Source organism: Mustela nivalis, assembly GCF_964662115.1.
Source record: "Mustela nivalis genome assembly, chromosome: 8".
Lineage (NCBI taxonomy): Eukaryota > Metazoa > Chordata > Mammalia > Carnivora > Mustelidae > Mustela > Mustela nivalis.
This window is the reverse complement of record NC_139027.1, coordinates 118,685,944-118,706,046: the sequence shown is the minus strand read 5'-3', so window position 1 is coordinate 118,706,046 and position 20,103 is coordinate 118,685,944. Positions and strand designations below refer to the sequence as shown.

At 46.2% G+C, this 20,103-nt stretch overlaps 1 protein-coding gene across 15 annotated transcripts in view; it reads right to left on the bottom strand.

Moving 5' to 3' along the window:
• Nucleotides 1-11,923: 11,923 nt before the first annotated feature.
• TPX2 (TPX2 microtubule nucleation factor) overlaps nucleotides 11,924-20,103 on the bottom strand; it is a 61,706-nt gene continuing 53,526 nt past the window's right edge. For 8 of the 15 annotated variants that reach the window (XM_082745831.1, XM_082745830.1, XM_082745821.1 and 5 more), the window contains 4 exons: nucleotides 19,635-19,781; nucleotides 17,706-17,817; nucleotides 16,836-17,002; nucleotides 11,924-15,035 (listed from right to left, as the gene is read on the bottom strand). In XM_082745831.1, the coding sequence (XP_082601957.1) occupies nucleotides 14,925-15,035; nucleotides 16,836-17,002; nucleotides 17,706-17,817; nucleotides 19,635-19,781 (537 nt within the window). In that variant the 3' untranslated portion in view covers nucleotides 11,924-14,924. Of the gene's footprint in view, nucleotides 15,036-16,835; nucleotides 17,024-17,705; nucleotides 17,818-19,634; nucleotides 19,782-20,103 lie in introns of all 15 variants that reach the window. The other 7 variants (XM_082745817.1, XM_082745824.1, XM_082745828.1 and 4 more) reach the window with 1 other exon arrangement.

The window sequence follows — 20,103 nt, the reverse complement described above, 5'->3', positions numbered from 1 at the left end:
GGGGACGGAGGAGAGGATCTCTTACACCAGGGGCCATGCAGCTCGGACTGCCACCACCTGTCACTCTTGGCCCCCGTTCAGAGGACACGGCATTCTTCCCACAGACTGATGGAGGGGGGAGAGTAGTGTTAGAACAAGCAGGAAGAGAAAAGGGAGGGGGCCACTGGGCCCCCGAGGGAGCAGCCTATCCCCAGGCCTCCCCCGGTATCACTGGCTTGGACGGGATCGGGCAGGGGGCCTGGCCCAAGAGGAGCTCCCCGGCAGGGCCAGAGGACAAGAGCATGCTTAGTCTGGACGCTGGCTCTGCCCACCTGCGCGCCATGACTCCTGGGGTTGCCCAGAAGCTGGTGAGAGCCACGCAGGCCCCAGGGATAATCCCTCTGACCCCACTGCCCAGCTCTGGGCCCGTGATCCCTGCTCTTGACCTCCGGACCTGCTTGGGGGCATCTTTGGGGAAGAAATTGTCCCAGGGGCACTTGCTCAACATATCCATGGACCTGAAAGCCTTTTCTTTTAAAAATGAATTTTTGTTGGGCTCCTGGGGAGACAGAGGCTGGCCTGCTTTGAAGGGGAGGGTGCTGGTGGAGAGTCTTTTCCGAGAATCCTCCACCATAGTGGGGACCTGGGGGCTGCTCAAGCCCGAGGTGATCAAGCTGAGGTGGGATGGGGAGAGGTGTGATCCAAAGAGCCTTCCATCCTGCAGGTGCTGCCAGCCCAGAGCCTGTCTCTGAGGGAGGCCTTGAGAACTGGCTGGGCTGAGTGCTCTGGAAACAGCTCTGCAGGGGGCGTCTGGGTTCAGGGCCTCCACGGGAACTCTACCTCTCACGTGGAGCCCACCACCCCTGCCCCCAGAGGGAGGGAGGCAGAAATGACCGGAGAAAGCAGCGAGTCTGAGCAAAGGAAAATTACGTAGCTGTGAACAAGACTGAGGATGCCGGGAGTGAAAGGATACAAGGCAACCTGCAAAAGGCGGGGGGGGGGGGGTAAGCCATGTGCAGAGCAGCAAGTAGAATATGCTATTTCATTGGGCAAAAGGGGGTAGTAGGTACAATAATACATAAACTTGTACCTTACACACATAAGAATTTCTTTCGGATGATAAGCAAGAGACTGAGGAACGGGGGTGGGAGCGAGCTGTCACGGCACACCCTTTTCCTTTTTTTAAATTTGCACCGTGAAGTATGTGAATGGAATACTGTTTGAAATGAATGAGGTTTTTTTTAAGTGAGCAAATGTTGAGCTTGTCAGTGTTAGAGGCTAGTAAAAACCAATGTTAGGGTCCCTTCCCCAATCTTTTTTTTTTTTTTTTTTGGTTTGGATTTTTTTTTTTTAAGATTTTATTTATTTATTTGACAGAGAGAGATCACAAGCAGATGGAGAGGCAGGCAGAGAGAGAGAGAGAGAGAAGCAGGCTCCCTGCTGAGCAGAGAGCCCGATACGGGACTCGATCCCAGGACCCTGAGATCATGACCTGAGCCGGGGTCCCATCCCCAATCTTGATGCCCTTCCTGGCCTTCCGCACCTCTGGTTCCCTCCTTCTGGGTCCAGGTGACAGTCTGCCTCTCCTGGGGAGCAAAAATACCAATGAACGCCAGTCTAGTATTTGCTCCAAGTGTTCTTAGGTAGATTCACTCATGTGAATTTCAGAACAACCCATTGAGGTAGGTTCTACTACAGATGGGGAGACTGAGGCACAGAGCAGTTCCGTAACTTAACCAAAGCCATATGGATTGTCAGGGACTGAACTAGGATCTGAATGAACCCCAGCTCTCCTAAGGGAAGGGAGCTCCCATTTGGTTTTTTTTTTTTTTTTTTTTTTTTTTTGGAGGCTCTGCTGTTAGCTCGACGCACGTTGTCTGAAAACTTCATCTTGATAATAACTCTGTGGGGAGCTTCCATCCTATTTCCTAGATGAAGACGGGGGATCAAGAGAGTAACGTGTGCAAAGTCACTCCACAAGGGAGTTGAGCCAGAAATGTCCTTCTTCAAAGCCCAATGTCCTCTTTCTTCCCTAAAATCTCCCAGCCTGTGTCTCACCCTCTCTCCCCACCTAGTGCCCCCTAAAGGGTCTGACAGTGTTCTGAGGGTTGAAATGCTTCTTCTCGTGCCTGTTCAGGGAAGCCCCTGGCCCTCTATCTGTTCATTCCTGCAGCACGTTCTGGTTTCGGGTGAGATGTTGCGCCCTCCTCCAGGCTGATCCCACCACTGATGGGTTCCAGGACCTCCTGGAGGGCAGGGGCTTTGTGACGCTTGCATGCGTGTGTCCCCAGCACAAAATGTACTTGCCAGGCAGTGTTTGGTGAGTAAGCGACTGACTAGCAAGGCTTTGGCCTGAGTTTGTGGGATTACTCTGGTACGATGGCCCTCGCTGACATTCCCCTGTTATTAACCACGGTTGTCGGCCTGTATTTAGGGAGTGCGCCCTTGGGGCCAGGCCTGACTCTGCCAAGGGCTTTACCCAGCTCTCTGGAACCTCACAGAGGACTTTAGGGCCAAGGATTAGGCCACTTTAAAGTGAGGAAGCTAATGCTGAGAAAAGGGAATTTTATGGTTCCCACATTAAGTAACGTTTCTTAAGCTCTTACTAAGTGGGGCAGACCCGGGGGGTAAGCAACTTCGTGGCATTTGTGGCAACACACCTACCGAGTAGTGGTTAAGGAGCTCTGAGACTAGTAACCAAGGCTGGGACAAACGCTTACCTTATCTGTGGGACGAGCACCTTCCTCATAGGGGAGGTAGATAAAGCATTTAGAACAGTAAGTGTTGTAGACATGGCAGCTGTTTTCTCCCCATTTCACAGATGTGACAGGAAAACTGAGTCACAGGGCAAAACTCACAGAGCTGGGCTTTGAAGCTCAGCTCAGAACCACTCTGCCCCACTGCCCCTCCCAGGGTGGCTGGGAGCACTCAGCCAGCACACGGTATGGACAGTGCTTGGCACAGTCCATACTGTAATAGATAATGTGGTGGACATCCCAGGTAGAGCGCTCAGCTGTCCCGGCAGGCTCCTCTGCGGTCCCTCCCGCTGGGATGAGAGGCTGGCCTGGTTCCGGATCCACGGGATTGCCTGCAGCTTGCTCCCCCGCCCCGGGTTAAGCTCAGCCGGGCCAGCTGCTCCCTGGGAGTCCCCGGGCTTCTTCTCAGCGCTCTCTTGGAGGCACAGGGGAGGGGCATGGGGAAACCTCCTCCTCCCAGCCAGGGGCTGCCAGAGACCCTGCCCACCCCTCAAACGGGGCTCTCCCGCCCTGGACCAGCTGTGCAACTGCCCTCTTTGCCTCCATAGGGGCAGGGCAGGAAGTGGGGCAATGCCAGGACCAATTAAACCCGCCAGGGGAATTAAGGTCAGCAGGACGCAATTATGCCTGTTGGATTTAACAAGGCCAGAAGGAAGGTTTCTCCAGCCAGAGTTCACGGCTCCTTAGGCCTCATGCCCTGGATGGCTCTGCATTCCAGAAGCCTGGCTTCTCAGGCTCACCCATCCCTGGGAGAATTAATTGGGAGTGGAGGGGTTAACTTCACCCCGGGCACTGCTTCCCTGGCTCCTGGAAGGAAATTGACCCAGCCAAGAGGCTTTAAAAGGCCCTGCTCAGAGAAGACATTTCCTGGCCTAACCTTCTCCCTGCTCGGCTGTGATGGAAAATCCAGGGAGTTGAGTAACCTTTCTGACTCCAAAGAGAGCTGCCAATTGCCCTCACATCTTTCCTGTGGTCCTGACATGGGAGCCACTCAGGACTGTTTTCTCCTGCCCACTCCCACCTCCGGCCACTAAGCCTGGGGCTGGGGCAGTACCTCTCAATCCTCTGGGTAAGGCCTAGGGAAGACCCTGACCTTCCTTCCAAGGCTGGTAAGCCTGTGGACACTCTGTGTGGCAAACTGAACAAAGATCCCTCTGGAAATTCAAACAACACCTGATCCATCTTGAAATCATGGATTGTTTACTGGATGCTCTAATCTGGCAAGGGCTAATGTGGTCACTTCGGAGACATGGAGATGAGGAAGGATAACGATAGAATCATCACATGGTACATTTTTGGTGAAAAATGTAAAGTCATTCATGAAGTGGGATCCTTTTTTGCTGTTAAAAACATTTATTAACGGGGTGCCTGGATGGCTCAGTTGGTTAGGCATCTGCCTTCGGCTCAGGTCATGATCCCAGGATCCTGGAATTGAGCCCCACATTGGGCTCTCTGCTCGGAGAGGAGCCTGCTTCTCCCTCTCTCCCTCTGTTGTTCCCCCTGCTTCTGCTTTCTCACTCACTTCTCACTCAAATACATAACATTTTTTTTAAAAACATTTATTAAGAAAATGAGAGAATGTCTGGAGGGATATAAATGCACATATTAGTAAGTTGGGGAGTAGAGATGGTTTTAATTCTTTGGCTCTTCCAATTTTTTTGAAATGACCATTTGTGACTCTAAGTGGATTAAAAATTGGAAACGTATCAATAAGGGCACAGATTTCTTTACTTCAAGACAGAAAGTGGCACACCCTACAAGAGATATAAAAACAGCATGAATGGGACGCCTGTGTGGCTCAGTGGGTTAAGCAGCTGCCTTCAGCTCAGGTCATGATCCCAGTGTCCTGGGATCGAGTCCCACATCGGGCTTCTTGCTCAGCAGGGAGCCTGCTTCTCCCTCTGCCTGCCATTCTGTCTGCCTGTGCTCGCTCTCTCCCCCTCTCTCTGATAAATAAATAAAATCTTTAAAAAAATTTTTTTTTATTTAAAGATTTTATTCATTTGTTTGACAGACAGAGGTCACAAGGAGGCAGAGAGGCAGGCACAGAGAGGGAGGGGAGAGGAAGCAGGCTCCCTGCTGAGCAGAGAGCCCAATGCGGGGCTCGATCCCAGGACCCTGAGATCATGACCTGAGCCAAAGGCAGAGTCTTAACCCACTGAGCCACCCAGGTGCCCCTTAAAAAAAAATTTAAATTTAAAAAAAAAAACAGCATGAATTGGGACTGCAGGTCAGTGATGACTTCTTGGATGAAGGCATGGCTCTGGCCAACTTTCTCAGTGCCCAGAACCCCGAGTTTGTTTTCAATGAAGCCTCTTTAGAAGGGAACCCCAGGCCTCTCTTTCTAACCAACATTCAGGTGGCTGTCATGCACACCCAAGTTTGAGAACCCCCAAGTCAGAGGGTCAGCTTCGGGGCCCTCCTGAGAGAGTCCACTGGTGCAGCAGGTAAGCTCTTCCAGCCTCTAGAGCCTGGGCTGTGCTTCTCCCACGACCCCGGCACCTTGGAAATGTCTGGAGAGCTTCTACAACCCCTGAAGCTTGAACCCCTCCTGACTTCAGGCTACTGGAAGCATAATCTTTAGGAGGTGCAGCCCAGAATGCTGGTATATTTTGAATCTTCCCAGAAGATTCTGATGTGCAGTTGGGGTTGAGAACCACTGCTCTGCGGCTCTCCCAGGACAAGAACATCACCTCATTTCTTTGAAATGCCCCTACAAGCTAGGGTACAATGGCACACATGATGGGTGTTCTCTTCTGACGTGTTATGCGGACGGTATATCCGGTCTTAGTATCTGGGGCTCTGGGGATCTAGATCCAGATCCAGCTCAGGACAGGGATCGTGTCCATCAACTTTGTATCCCAAGGACCTAGTGCAAAAAGGAGTGCCATCATGAAGTAATGGTCACGAATACTTATTGTGTGTTTACCATGTGCCATACTAACTCCCCTAATCTTCAGAACAACTTGATGAAGTAGATACTGCTTTCACTCCCATTTCCAAGGGAAAACCGAGGCATGGAGGAATAATTTGCTCAAGATTTCCAAGAGAGGGTTCCAGGGGCATCGGAATGTAAACCCCAGCCGGGGGAATTGTTCCCTGGGACAGCAGTCCTCTGGAGGCGTTCTGTGGACCCGCAGACCAGCCTCATGAGTTCCATGAGTTTAGCTCCCGAGCTCTCCTGCTTAATTACAACTCCGTACCACTAAATGCCCACTGGAGAGTGAAATCGAGTGAGTGAAAAAGACTGAGACCTCGTCATCAGGTTGGTAGCCCAGGACCTGACATTCAGCAGGTGCTCTGTAAGTGCTGAAGAGCAAGGACTCCCACTTTGGAGGGGCCCCGGGACAATGGGAAACCTCCCCTTTCTGCCTCTCCCCTGTCTCAGCCCAACTCTGCAGCATAAACAGCAAAGCCAAAAATAGCCAGGTAATGACGTCAGAGGAACAAGGTCATCTGAAAATTACCCAGGGCCACTGGACACCTCCCTATAGGATCAAGTAGCAGGAGGGTACCCCAGGCTGCTGCAGCTGTTCCAAGAACAGGAAACGTCCCAGGAGCAGACTTGGAAGCACCACTTCAGGAGGGCAGGGCCAGTGGGGGCAGGGGAAAAACACAGACACATGGAAGAGTAAAAGCAAGACCCAAGTCCCGAGTAGAGACCTGGGAGTCGAAAGGAATTCAACTTCGCACAACGAGTTATACCTGTCACGCGAGCCCAGGAAATGGCTCAAAAAGCGGGGAATGCATGTTCTGTCCTGCTGCACAGGATGGCTTCCCTGGCTGCCATTGAGCTATTTATAAAACTTGAGGTCCATTTGCTAAACTGGGTCCCCATAAGAACCGGGGGGTGCGAGGAGCGGCCGTGCCTGGGATGGCCAGGGGCGTCCAAACCAGGAGGGGGCTGGGCAAAGCACATTCTGGCCCTTTGACCTACCCTGGCGAGCATTCAGTCCTGCCAAGACTTGTGACTTTATTGACTGGCAGCTGCCACCTCCCTGACAGGAACCCAAGCCTCCAGCACGGTCTGAGGACATGCCTGCTGGGTGAAAGTGGGGAGAGACGACCTGCCTCCCAGCCCCTGGGACGCTTTGCTGGAGGCTCCCCATTGCAAGGCTAAGAGCTGAGTGAGGGCTCCAGCTCCAAATGCAACCTTCACAGGGTACTTGCTCCCAGGTCCTGAGTTGCTGGTCCTGGAAGTAGAGAGAAACAATCTCTTTTTCACCTGATGTGGTGGTGGTGGGGGTGGTCTCTCATCAAGCGTCCTCCAGCTCCAGAAAGAGCCAGAACAAGCCCAGCCCCTACAGCTGGCTCTGCTTAAGGGATGCACCTGGTGCGGGGCAGAGGGCACCCGAGGGCAGACAGACCTGGATCCGCACTCTGCCACCTCCCAGCAATGTGACTTTGGGAACAGTCATTTAAACATGGAGCCTCAGTTTCCTCATCTGTCATATGACTAGTTGGAAGGCCCCATGGAAAAGCCTTCTGCTCTCCTTTATTCTGGTAATGGAGCGTTGGCTAGGGAGGTAAATACCTACTCAACAAATCGGCAGCTCTCCCGTGTCACACGGGCAGACCTCACAAAGGTGACACCCCAGGGAGCTGCAGAGAAGGGTGTTCTGGCCCCCCAGACCCCCTGTTGTTTGGCCTCCGTGGGAGAGAATGGCTGCTGGCTCCCCAGCCCATAGAGCCTCCGAGTTGGGAAACCTGTTGTCTCTCAGGACCTGCATGCACGTCTCTTTCCTGGCACGGTGGTCCTCACACTTGGGAATGCATCGGTCCCCTTGAGGGCTTGTTCGAACACCCATCGTTGGGCCCCACATCCAGAGGGTTCGACTCAGGAGGTCTGCAGTGGGGCTGGAGAATTCACATTTCTGGAACTCATGAGGCTGGTCTGCGGATCCACAGAACGCCCCCAGAGGACTGCTGTCCCAGGGAACACTCTCCCCAGCCCCTGCTGCAGAGCTTGCAGCCTAATTCCTACCCATTTTCCTAAGGCTTCTGAGTAATAGGAATGTTCTATATGTGGTGAGGAAAAGGGAGAAACGCTCAGTTGTCACTACAGCTAGTATTTCAAGAAGCTGCACAAAAACTGAAGCCGTGAAGGGCAGTGGGTACAGGCAGCCCCTTCCCACTCCTCTCTGAGCGCCTGCGCTGGGTGGCTTCCCGTGTTTGTCCCTACTGCTGCTGTAACAAATTACCACAAGGGAAAGAAAAAGGCTAATGAGCCGTCAGAATCAGTGAGCCTCCAGTGTAGACATCAACCTCCAGCCAGTAAGGGTGATTTCTATAGGCTCAACTCAAATCTCTCCTTTCTTGCCTGCACAAACTCCCATGGAGTCTCTGAGAGGTCTCTCTGCTCCTCTTGCTGGTGGTTAACTCGCAGCTGCTGGCCCCGTCCTGTCAGGTTGTTAGCTTTGGGCAAACAGCAGGGGCTTCTGGCAACCCCCAGTGACACATACCCTCTGATAATTAATACTGAGCATATGACTCAAGTGTGGTCACACTGAGTCACACTAGCCAACGAGAATAAGAGCCCAATGTGACAGTCACCGTTGCTGCTCAGAGTGCCTTTGGGTCATGTTAAAGCTGGGAGCAAACTGTCCTCCAAAGAGCAGGAGGAAAGGTCCTTTCTAGAGACATCGTTCTAACTTCTACGGTGAGGAAATTGAACGCAGAGAATTCAAAATGACATGCTCAAGGTCAGAAAGCCTGAAGCCACACTCCCAATTCCTAATCCGGGGTTTTATCCACTAAAGACTGCTGTGTTCTTCCTGAACCTTGTGACAATTAACCCAAAGCAATCTGAGTCCCCTTGACCATGAACACTGAAAACTGCAGTGGAGAGAAACAGAAGAGCAACAAGGCAAGATATCCACTTTACCGTGATGTCCTTAAACTGCCTCCAACAAGAGAAAAACCACTACTAGATATTCTCACATCTTGGAAAAGCCAAGGATGGGAGGGACTTCCTTGCAGTAGTAAGAATTCACTGAACATTCTGTGCAGTCTTTAACCAGTTCCAAGGTCAAGAGAAACATCAGAAAATATGTGTGTGTGTCAGAGGACATTATTCGGGGATTAGTCCCCTGGAGTGATCTGGGCTAGATTTCCGCTTCCAGAACAACCGTTGGAAAGTCCTCAACAAGACAGCACACTGGTCTCCAACATACTTCACTGAGGTTCAAATGGTAATCCAGGGGCAGGAGAGCTCCCTAGAGGTACCCTCTTGCAATGGTGGAGCAGGTGGCTACAGAAAAATATAAATATGAAAGTAGGCTTGGTGTGGTTAGAACAAAAGGTCTGTTAAAAATTCTGAAAATACTCAAGTTGAAATAGCCTTACTGATCTTTCCAACTCTCCTCATTTGACAGAAGTGGAAACTCAAGTCCAGAAAAGGAGAGTGACTTGTTACAAGTCACGCAGTGTGTCAGTGACGGAAGTCAGATTGGATTCCCTGCCCCTACTCTTCCCAAAGACACATCAGTCTTGGTCTTAACTCTAAAAAAGACAAAGGGTGTCTTCTTTTCAAATCTGATCTGAAGGCTTGGAGACAACAATCAACTATGTAAGTCTGTCTGAAAACGCAGAGTTCTAAGACTTTAAATAACATAATGAGAGTTGTCTCCAGAAAGGCTTTGCCAAAGGCCAGTAAACGCTTTCTCTAGGCATGAGGCCGGTAACATGGGACATCACGGCAGCTAAAAGGAGCTTTCCATTTTGCAAATGTGTATGCCAGGATCATGTCATTAACTATACTTTTGGGAGGAGTTTATATTTTCTTTTAAAATTTTAATTACAAAGCTTGAAAATGGTTTGAAACATTTTGTTTAGAGACAGACATGATACAAAAGAGGCATGAAAAAATCTGTCCTATAAATAGAGTCTAGAAAAATTCTTTGCAAAACAAGCATTTTCAGTGGGGAGAAGCAAACTCAAAACAATGGAACAGTATGTTGCTGTTAAAATTGGCATTTACAAAGTATGCAGTAATATGGAAATATATTTGAGTTGCTACTATGCTAAGTGAAACACACACACACACATATATACACACACACCAGAACATCCCAGGCAAGTATATAAATGTGGTAAGAAAAACTCTTCAGTGGTAGAGAAAACCCTTCAGTGTCAAGAAACACACCAAAGCTTCATACAGGAAAAAAACAGATCATACAAAGTGTACCATGATCAAGGTGAGTGATGTATATTTTTCTCTTTGTTCCTATTACCGGGTATTGTCTGAATGGTATTTGATTAACAATAAACCCTACCTTAAAAACTGAAAAAAAAAAAAAATGTTGTAAAACCCACCCAATATTTTTGCATAGAGTGAATTCTGTCACTTTCTAGTCACTTAGCAGCATGTCTCTAGGACGTGACTGTGTGCACACGCTCCTGGGTAGGAGCATGTCAGTGTCAGGCTAGAGACTTTTCAACTCTCCTTACCACCAAGCAAGCTTGAAAAATGCTGCCCCAAACTGTTTTTCAGATTACTGCTTAAGACCACTGACTCCATTTTGTATCTTGACCCACTGAAAACTACGTCTCCCACCCTTGCTCCTGAAAGAAAACCTGGGAATAGCTTTGGTGTCAAAACAAGCAGAGAAACAACACTTGGCTACAATTTTAACACATCCACATGCTTGTCTGGGATGTTCTAGGATACTAGTCCCGTAACTACATGGGTCTCAGCACATCAGAGAGGCCAGGTTTTTATTCCTTTCTGGCTAACAAAATTTTAAGGACAAGGCAGAAGGTAATTGATGTCTTCAGGTCAAGGTTAATTAAGTCTGGTGAAATATTTTCTGATAAAACCCAGAGTTTTCTAAGCTGTTTCTCCTACCCCTCCAACCATGGTTTCTCTGGGTGGAATGTCAGCATCTGCCAAACCATTTCAGGAAGCTGATACCCTCAGCACATAAGAGCCCTGCTTTGACCCGAGCTCTGTCTGTTATTCTATTGCAAGAACGAAAATAACAAATACCATGAGACATTTTCAATGTCCGTATCCTTCACGGCAGCACTAGAAAATAAGAGTGGGTATGCAAGAAGACAAAGGAAACAAGGCAAAAGTATGTTTGTCCCCAGGCTTTTTTTTTTTTTTTTTTTTTTTTTTGTAGCAACTACACTGGCTTCAGCTGGATAACAAATTGTCCTGGAATTCTTGGCATTGGTGCAAACATGTCAGCTCCCTGGTTACGCCTTCGTCACCACTCAAAGTACCACACACTTTAACCTTCCTGCTCTTTCCATAGGCCTGGGTTTGTCCCGTATCCAGGAAACTTTATATGTTGTCTAAACTGAGCATCCCAGCAGGCTGCAAGGCAGATGGCAGCTCAGGACTCAAAATGTTGACTGATTCCTACCTGGATCCGCACCACCACGCTGTAACTCAGCCTGCTTCTGCAGAAATCGGAGCCCAGCCACGTGGCTAACAGCTTTTTTAACTGCTACTCTCAGCAATGAAGAACTTTCTCAGCATATAAGATTCAGAAGGGAACTGAAAAGGAAGCAATGTCGAGATTTATCCAAGGAGATGCACAGGCTTCACCAGATACCCAGGCCAACAAGCCCCCAAGGCTCAGCTAGGCCAGGAGGGGGTGGGAGACCAGGTGTTGCTGACCTGTCCTCGAGTCCTTGGAACCTCAGGTCACTAGCCTAGGATATCTGCAGAGGATCTAGACTCTTCTCCAAGTCTGCCTCCTTGTCACTAGGTTCTCCTAAGAGGCTTCATACTTCAGTCGGGGGAAGTCAGAACAGGCCCAAGGTAGTGCCTGAACATCATTCAATCCAGAACACATATGAAAAGAGCAAGGTACAGACTGTAAAGCAGGATACTATTTGTATAAAAGTTAAAGGAGAGAGGAGATAGAAATACATCTATGGTGACTGTCCCTGCAAAGGAGCACGCCTGACAGCACTATCTCTGATGACGGGAACTGAACAGTTGGGAGAAAAGGTGGAGGACTTCGCCTTTGTAACTTGTGAATTCTGAACCATGTGAATGTACGTTTCAAGGAGCAAATTAAAAACAAATGCGGAATGCTACAATCTTATTATTACAAGAAAAGAAAAATGCCCTTGAAATCTGCGTGTTACATAAAAACCTTCCGGAAGAATGCGCAATTGTTAGCAATGGGGTACCCCTGGGAAATGGGAGCAGGGAAATAAAGAGACTTGCATGGTTTATTCTATATGGTCTGAATTATTTTAATGGTTTCCAAAAGACATACTATACTCCTTTGGCAATTTTTACTTAAAAAAAAAAAGGAACATCTTTAAGCACGGCAGCCTCATCTCCAAAAACAATCTCTGAACTCCCTCAGTACTTTTAGTGTCTCACATTACTCAGTCACATCTCGTCTTGTTCCAATGCCTTGTATACGGGTGTTCTCTCCGTTAAACTCTGGAGTGGCTGCCACGGTAGCTCCTACTGCCCAAGCTCCACTTTCCAGGGACCCAGCTCTGTGGAAAAGAACCGGCAAGGCATAAAACAGCAGTCAAGATGGCAACAGAGCAATCACACAAGGACAAAACAACCGACCACAGTAAGAGTGAACAGTAAGCTCACATGTATGTTAATGAGCACGAGACTATTAGCAATGGGAAACCATGGCCAAGTCAAAACAACGCTGAAAACAAAGTCCTTCCCAGAAACTGTGGGAATGCTAACCATCGGCCTGTGCGCATGAGCTAGAAGCCTTGTAAGATTGCCAAGCATAGTGTGACAGCCAGATTTCTCAGTAAAATTCAGTAAATTCCTATCAGAGGGCAGGTTCTTTGCTTAGGAAAATTTCAGAGCAAATTCTGGGTGTTGAAAGTGCAGCTCCCACTAGAATATGGCTGGAAGGGATAAAGAACCTGACTTCCTCTGTAAGATAGAAGTGGAAATTTTGAGCTTTGGAGGAAATGGGAGACTATTAGAAACGAGGATCATGAAGAAAGAGAATGGGGTACTAGACAGACGGAGCTGAGGAGAAACAGCCTGCTGCTGGGAAACTGAGGAATTCTGGGGAGCAGGAGGCAATGGATGTCTGCATCTCAGTTTTAAGGTCTTTGCTCTGAAGTAATGTAATCCCATTCTGTTGCCTCTCCAAGACTATCACACATTACCACCCCGACATGGGCCTGTCTGGAGAGGGCAATCCAGAAGGATCCAGTAGGTCCATAATTCTCAGTAATGCTCTTTCTAGGACCCTCATTTTGAGGGTTGGATTTAATCTCTTCCCTGCAATGACTAAAAATTTAAAAAATGGGTGAAATACATAAAACATCTGATACCAGATGGAAACATATGAATGACCATAAACTGTCAAAAACTGCCAAAAACTGTCAAAAACAGGACAGATAATCTATGTACCTTCCTCAATTACCCTCTTTCTCGCACACCACGTCCAATATATCAAGTCTTGCCAGTTACAACTTCAGGATGCACTCAGAACCCAACCATTTCTCACCAACTCCACTGCTGCTACCCCAGCCCAAGCTCCTATTAACTCTCACCGACATGCCCCAACCCATTCCAGTCTATTCTCCACATGGTAGTCAGAGAAACATTTTCTACATGACAGGAGAGAGGACAGCTGCTTGCTTATGGTCTGTCTTCCCTCCTAAAAGGTAAGCTCCATGAAGGCAAGTTCTTCTGTTCATTGTTCTACTCCCAGAGACTAAGTGGTCCCAAGGTATATACACTTAGCGCCAAGTAAATAGTTGTTAAATGAATTGCATGAGTAAGTATGGCCCTGTAATCTACACTTATGGGAATGAATAAGGGAATTATATCTTGCATCGGTCAGTGGTCTTCAGGAGGCTCAGGGATCTGCAAATCATGTCTCGCTTTATCATCCATCACCGAATCTACAACAGCCTGTTCATAATGCTCATTGAATGAATAAATGAAAGGAATGTAAAATAAGTTTACTATCTTCTAGAGTGCCTAGGACTGGCGTGGGCTGAATATGGATGCTCTTATATCCTTTAGCTCAGAAGTAGAGGACTAGTGAAGAGTACAGTTCATAAATAAGGACAAGTGTAAGAGAAAATACAGTATTTAACATGGATCTAGCAAATTCTGTGCCAGCTACAAAAATACAGAGATGACTAAGATAATTTTTATTTTCAGGGACTAAGAAAATTTTAGATATCTGGGTCTCTACCAGTTTGTGAACAAGTAATTCAGCAGTATAACTGTTCTACTAGAGATATATACAGGAAACATTTGAGAGGCACACAGAAGGAAGTGATCATTCTTGCCTGCAGAGGTCGGGGTTCAAGGAAGGATTTATGAAAAAGATTTTACTTTAGCCTTATAAGGAATTTTCCAGATGAGAAAAAACACATTTAGGAAAGAAGGCACAGGTCTGTGTGAAGGCATAACACATGTGGATTGCCTTCCAGAGTATTTCCGGGAAGGGAGTTAACAAAATAAGGAAGGCCAGAAAAGCGTTACAAAGCACATTCCTCTAAGGACAGAGCCTGTGCTTTAAAAAGTTCCTGGACCCTCCTCCTCTCAAAGTACCCATTTCTCCAATAAGATGTGACCTCCAAGGGGGCTTGACAGAATTAAAAACATGAAGTAACAAAATCAGGGAAGGGAAGACAAACATATTTATTCCTCTCCAGTTTATCAGAGGACTTAAAATGTGTACTGGACAGCATCCCCTATTAATGAGACTTCCGCCCTTGTAGAGACAGTCTACTTGACTCTAAATTCATTTGGGGCAGAAATGAGAAAAGAATCTGATACACTGACTGTTCCTCAGGAAAGCCATGACTTAAATCCTATCTTAGTATTTAACTATCTTTATTTTCTGGTTAAAAAGAAAAAAAGGGAGAGGGGGGTGAAGAAGCAACAGAGAGTATATACTGTGCTGATACAGAAACTTCAAACTTAGTCAGAGTTAAGACTCATATTAAAGGTTGACTGATGGTTCAAAGAAATCATCACATGGAGTCAGAGCAAGACATGCATCAGTTGGGTCTCATTCTTAGTCTCAATAACGTAGGAAAACAACTCTCAACAAAATTGGAGTCCACACTTGTCAGGTACACTCTGTTGGGCATGGGCAGGTAAAAGTCTTGAGAAATGGGTTCTCTCCATGCCCTGGTGACAAGGAAAGAAGGCTCCTGGTTTGATGAAAAGAGCAGCTCCTGTTCTCAGGTGGTGCCTGCAGCTCACGGCTCAGGTTAGCAGTGGAATCGAGTGGAGAACTTGGGAGAAACGGGCACAGTCAGAGGCTGGTCACTTGACTTTACTTCCACACCCTGGTACTTGCGTATTGGATTTGCCTTGTGCACCTGCAGAGTAAGGACAGAGAATTACCACTGATCAGGATGTTAGAGAACTATGCATATAGTTGTTTTCATTTATTTTTTTCTTCTTGAGAAAATGTTTATATAGTCTTAAGAGATCCAAATCACTATCCAAGAGGGAGTAAAAAATGCAACACAGCATAAGGGAAAAGCACGTGAGCTTTTGCGCCCAAGTAGGTTTCTGTTCAGGTCTTGGGGGTCCCTCAGTCTGCACCAAAGAACATCAAGCCTAACTCCAGCTTGAGCTTGATTGTTTTTTTTATTAGGGCTAACCGAGCTGTACACAACTGCAGCAGAAAAGAGATACATGTTAAGAACCCATCAGCCTGGGGAGTGGGGGGGCTGGGATAAATGGGTGATGGACATTAAGAAGAGCATGGGATGTAATGAACACTGGGTGCCATAAGACTGATGAATCACTGAACTCTACCACTGAAACTAACAATACATTGTATGTTTAAACAAACAAACAAACAAACAAATAAAACCTCCCAGAGTACAATCTTAAACTTATCAAGTCTTAATAGTCACCCAAACCATGGACAAACAAATAAAGAAAAACCATAACCAGGAAGGGCTGCTGGGAGAAAGCCAGCCTTCCTTCTGGGCAGTCTAAAACAATCCTGAATTAAGTCAGGTTAGTGAGAGCTAACTAGCATCAACTGAACTGTGCTTTAGGACGCTGACACCAGTACCAGCCTACACTGAGAATCGTTGTTAAGTAACACCTCGAAGATGGGGACAAATACAAGAAGCAGTACCGAGTGTTGAAGAAAAATCAAAGAACTTCAGGCTGGAAAAAAGGCTGGTTCTGTGAGCATATCTAGAGTGGGAACTGTATCATTTTTTTCATCCAATCAGCAAAGGGCAGCTTGGGTTTTTCCAACAAGTTAGTCCCTTTAAGTTTGTCCCTAAGACCTTCCCGAGGCCACAGTCATCTCTGCCAACACAGTCATCGCTGCCAACAGCAGCTGGCCTAGGCTTTTGAGACCAAACTGCAACAACTTATGTATTTATATAATCTTCCTTTTATCAGTCTTATGAAGTTCCATCTGAAACTGTCTCTTTGCTCATTAATGCAGTGAATGCACCTTGGTGCCCTCTGAGTGAAAAAGTCCTAAGTGCAAATTAAGCTTTCTTTCTGGATAACTTAATATCTAAATCATTTTTCTAGTGTTAGCATTGAAGGTCACATGGACCAATAGGTGCTATAACCCCAAGAAATTTGAGTAAATTATTAAGAGAAAAATGAAAATGCAGTTGCAATGTAATTCCCATGTCCTTCCCTACCTACATATTCTTGTCTAATTGCAAAACCACATCGGTTTTCTTAAGTGTAAAGGAAATAATAAAAATGAGATAAATAAATAAATCCTAGGAATGCATCACTGTGCATGTTATACCACATGATATCCTCCTTATGAAGACCCCCCAGAAGAAATTCTGTCTGAATTCAGTATCAAGACTAGTTTTTGTTGTTGTTGTTGTTTTTAACTATTAGCTTGTTTGTATCTCATGAACACTGTGAGTTTTGTAACCAACAGGTTGGTTTCTAAAGAGCCAAAATCAAGGCTCAAACGTAGCGGACACATGGATCACAATGTGCACATCTTTAACATTGTTCACATCACAATTTAGCCACCGTTCTTGGTTTGTGTGATTTTCCACCTTCACTCATCTTTGATATGTCCTGGTAGGCCACCATAGATCCTTTCTGGGACAAGGCAAGGTACAGATAAAACAGAGACAACTCTAGGTTAGTCAGTGTTAATGCTGCCCAGTTACCAGTTCTTTCCGTAGCCTGGCCAGCTCCTCCCTCTGCTGCTCTTCCTCCTGGTGCCTGGCCTCCTCCAGCTGCTGGATTTTCTGAGCTTCTACCTCAGCCATTCTCTTCTCCAGCTCCTGCCGCTCCTTGGCTCTCTTCTCAGTGGCCAGCTGGAAAGGTTCCTGAACTAGAGAACCAGAAAGGCCCTCTGAGTACAGAAACAGAGACAATATTGGTGCACAAGCACGACCTGCATAAACCCAGCCCCCTGCATGCAGCAAGTGGCACAGAGACACCCGGCAACAGAAAGGCTAAATTCTAGGGAAGCCCTGTCAGCAGAAAGGAGGAACATACCACAAAGAAAAAGTCCTAGGATTTTAACAGTTGGAAGGGCTCCTGGAAACCATCTAATTCAGAGAAAAGCAAGACCCATACAGATGAAATATCTTGCTCAAAACTACACGGTGATTCTGAGACAGATATAGGAGAAGAATCCATTTTCTGACACCTTACCTAGTGCTTTAAAGAATCAAGCGTTTTATACCTAAGGCTTGCTTCATGGAAAAGAAGACTCCAGAAAGAAGTCATGGCTCTTCCTCCCTTACTTACTACTCTTTGGGTGAGTAAAGTCCATGACTGCTGTGGAAATGCCAGCTGCCTTTGCCTAGGCTCTTGTTCTCTGAATCTGGCCCCAACATAGGCTGCAAATTCAGCACAGGTGCATGGTTCAACAAAGACCAAAAACTTGGTCCAAGAAGAGAACAACTAGATCCTCTAAAGGCAAATGCTTCTGGTTGACACAGCTGATACTGACACAACAGAGTCCTAGCATCCTCCCCGGGAAGTCTGACAATTCTGCCCTGATCCCCCAAGAATACATATAATACTACCTGCAATGGATTTCTTCTCTTTCTTGGGAACAAAGGGCTCCTGGGAGATGACAGTGTTTGGACGAGCCTTGAAGCAAGCTGCTTCTCTCTGCTGTTTCAGTTCTTCCTCCAGCTGTTAGAAAGAATGTCTGTTAGATAAGGAACAGTACAACTTTCCAGAACTGCTGCCTCAGTGGCTTAAGAACTAACGTTTCTAAATGGCTTCATCAATAAAGGCAGGAGATGACTTCATTTAAACCCCAGTTAAAACCCCCTTTACACTAAATAGATCAGACTGATAACCTTGGAATCCACGGAGAACTAGAAAATATCTTTAGGTACTTTTAAGGCGTATCCGAACATAAAAATAAATGTGTGGACATTATGTACCCTTGGATGTGATCATCTATAAAGTATTCTCCCTCCCAACCCCCCCAAAAATCTAACCAGAATATTCTCTAAAGATTATATTTATTTATTTCAGAGAGAGAGAAAAGCATGAGCAGGGTGCAGAGGTGGGGGAGGGTGGAGAGGCAGGGGGAGAGGGAGAGGCAGACTTCCGATAAGCAGGGAGCATAACACGGGGCTCAATCCCAGGACCCTGAGACCATGACCTGAGCCAAAGGCAAATGCTTAACCAACAGAACCCACTCAGGTGCCCCAAATCTAACCAGAATTTAATCAAGCCTTTAGGTTTAACCACTCATTTACAGGAAATACAGAAGGAACAGGAATATATTAAATAACACCATGGGAATACAATGACCAAAACTGGGATTGTGGAAAATTTATAGGACAAACAAGCCAGTTTATTCCACAAGTAATATGTAAGTAGAGGAGCCTACAGAGAAAAGGGGACTTAGAGATTTATCAAACAAATGCAATATGTGGACTTTATTTGGATTCTGATTTGAATAATTCAATGAGAGATTTGGAGATGTAAGAACACTATTTGTCACTATTAAGAGATTACTATTAATCTTTTTATGTGTGATAGTATTATGGAGGTTTTTATACTTATATTTTTAAAGATACATACTGAAGATATAAAGATACATATCTTTACTTGCTATTAAAATGATACTTAGAATTCGCTTCAAAGTTATCTTTTGTTGGTAGAAATATCCAGTGTAGAGGTAGGTAGAAATGCAGATAAAATAAGGTTTTCCATGTTTTGATCACTATAGAACCAAGTGACAGGCTCATGGAAGAAGATCATACTATCGTCTCTACCTCTCTACCATTATACTATCCTCTTGTGTATGTTTGAAAAACTTAAAATCTTTTTTTTCTTATTATAGGAAATATCCCACAGACATTTTATGTCATGGTCCTGGAAAGACAGATTCACTATCACTTCCAAAACAACAGTCCTAACTTTTCCTAGGGAACACCACCACCAAGTCCAGCTTGCAATCCCTCTTTGTATAGACCTTGAGCTAAGTCTGGTTTTCACAGTTTCAAAGGGTTGAAACATACACACACACACACACACACACACACACACACACACAGTATGTGACAGAGACTATATGTCACATAAAAATTTAAAATATTTACTACCTGGTCTTTCATTTTTTATTATTTTTATTAAATATTTATTTATGAGAAGGAGAGAGAGAGAGAGAACATGAGCAGGGGAAGGGGCAATGAAAGAGGGAAACAAGCAGACTCCCTGCTGAGTGAGGAGCCTGATGTGGGGCTTGATTCCAGGACCCTGAGATCATGACCTGAGCTGAAATCAGGAGTTTGACACTTAACTGAGCCACCCCAAGTTGCCCCACTATCTGGTCTTTTACAGAAAGTCTGCTGACCCCTGATTTAGAGTGAGAGTCCCTGAAATAATCCAGTATGTTAGTTTTCAGATAAATTTCTGTGTAGTGGGTCTACCTATTCTAACAAACCAACAATGATGCAATGAAAATGTTAGCTGCTCTCCCCATCCCCCACCTGGTGCTTCCAAGTCTGTGCCTTCAGAGCACCTCTTCTGTCAGTCTCCAGACAGAAAGGCTCAATCTGAGTTGTGGTCTTCACCTTCTTCTCTGGCAGGTTAACGGTGTCAAAATGAGGCAAAGGAAGTGCCTTAAACTTAGGCACCTAACAGAAAAGAAAACACAAGATTTAAGATCCTAAGGTCTCTCTAGCCAGAAAGCAAGAGTTACTCCAGAGTATGTGGATGAATCCGAAATATAGAAAAGGCCAGTTTTTAAAGCAGTATGGTATGTGTAGCAGAAAGAGTAAGCGTTTCAAAAGGAAATCTAGGTTATCCTCCCAATATTGCCAATAGCTAGCAACATGATCACAGGCAAGTCACTTAATCTCCTTGTGCCAGAAGGGTTATTAAAAACTTGCCCTATTTATACTTCATAAGGTTCTTAGAGGGATCAAAGGAAGTCAGTGATTTTATAGCTAGAAGTGT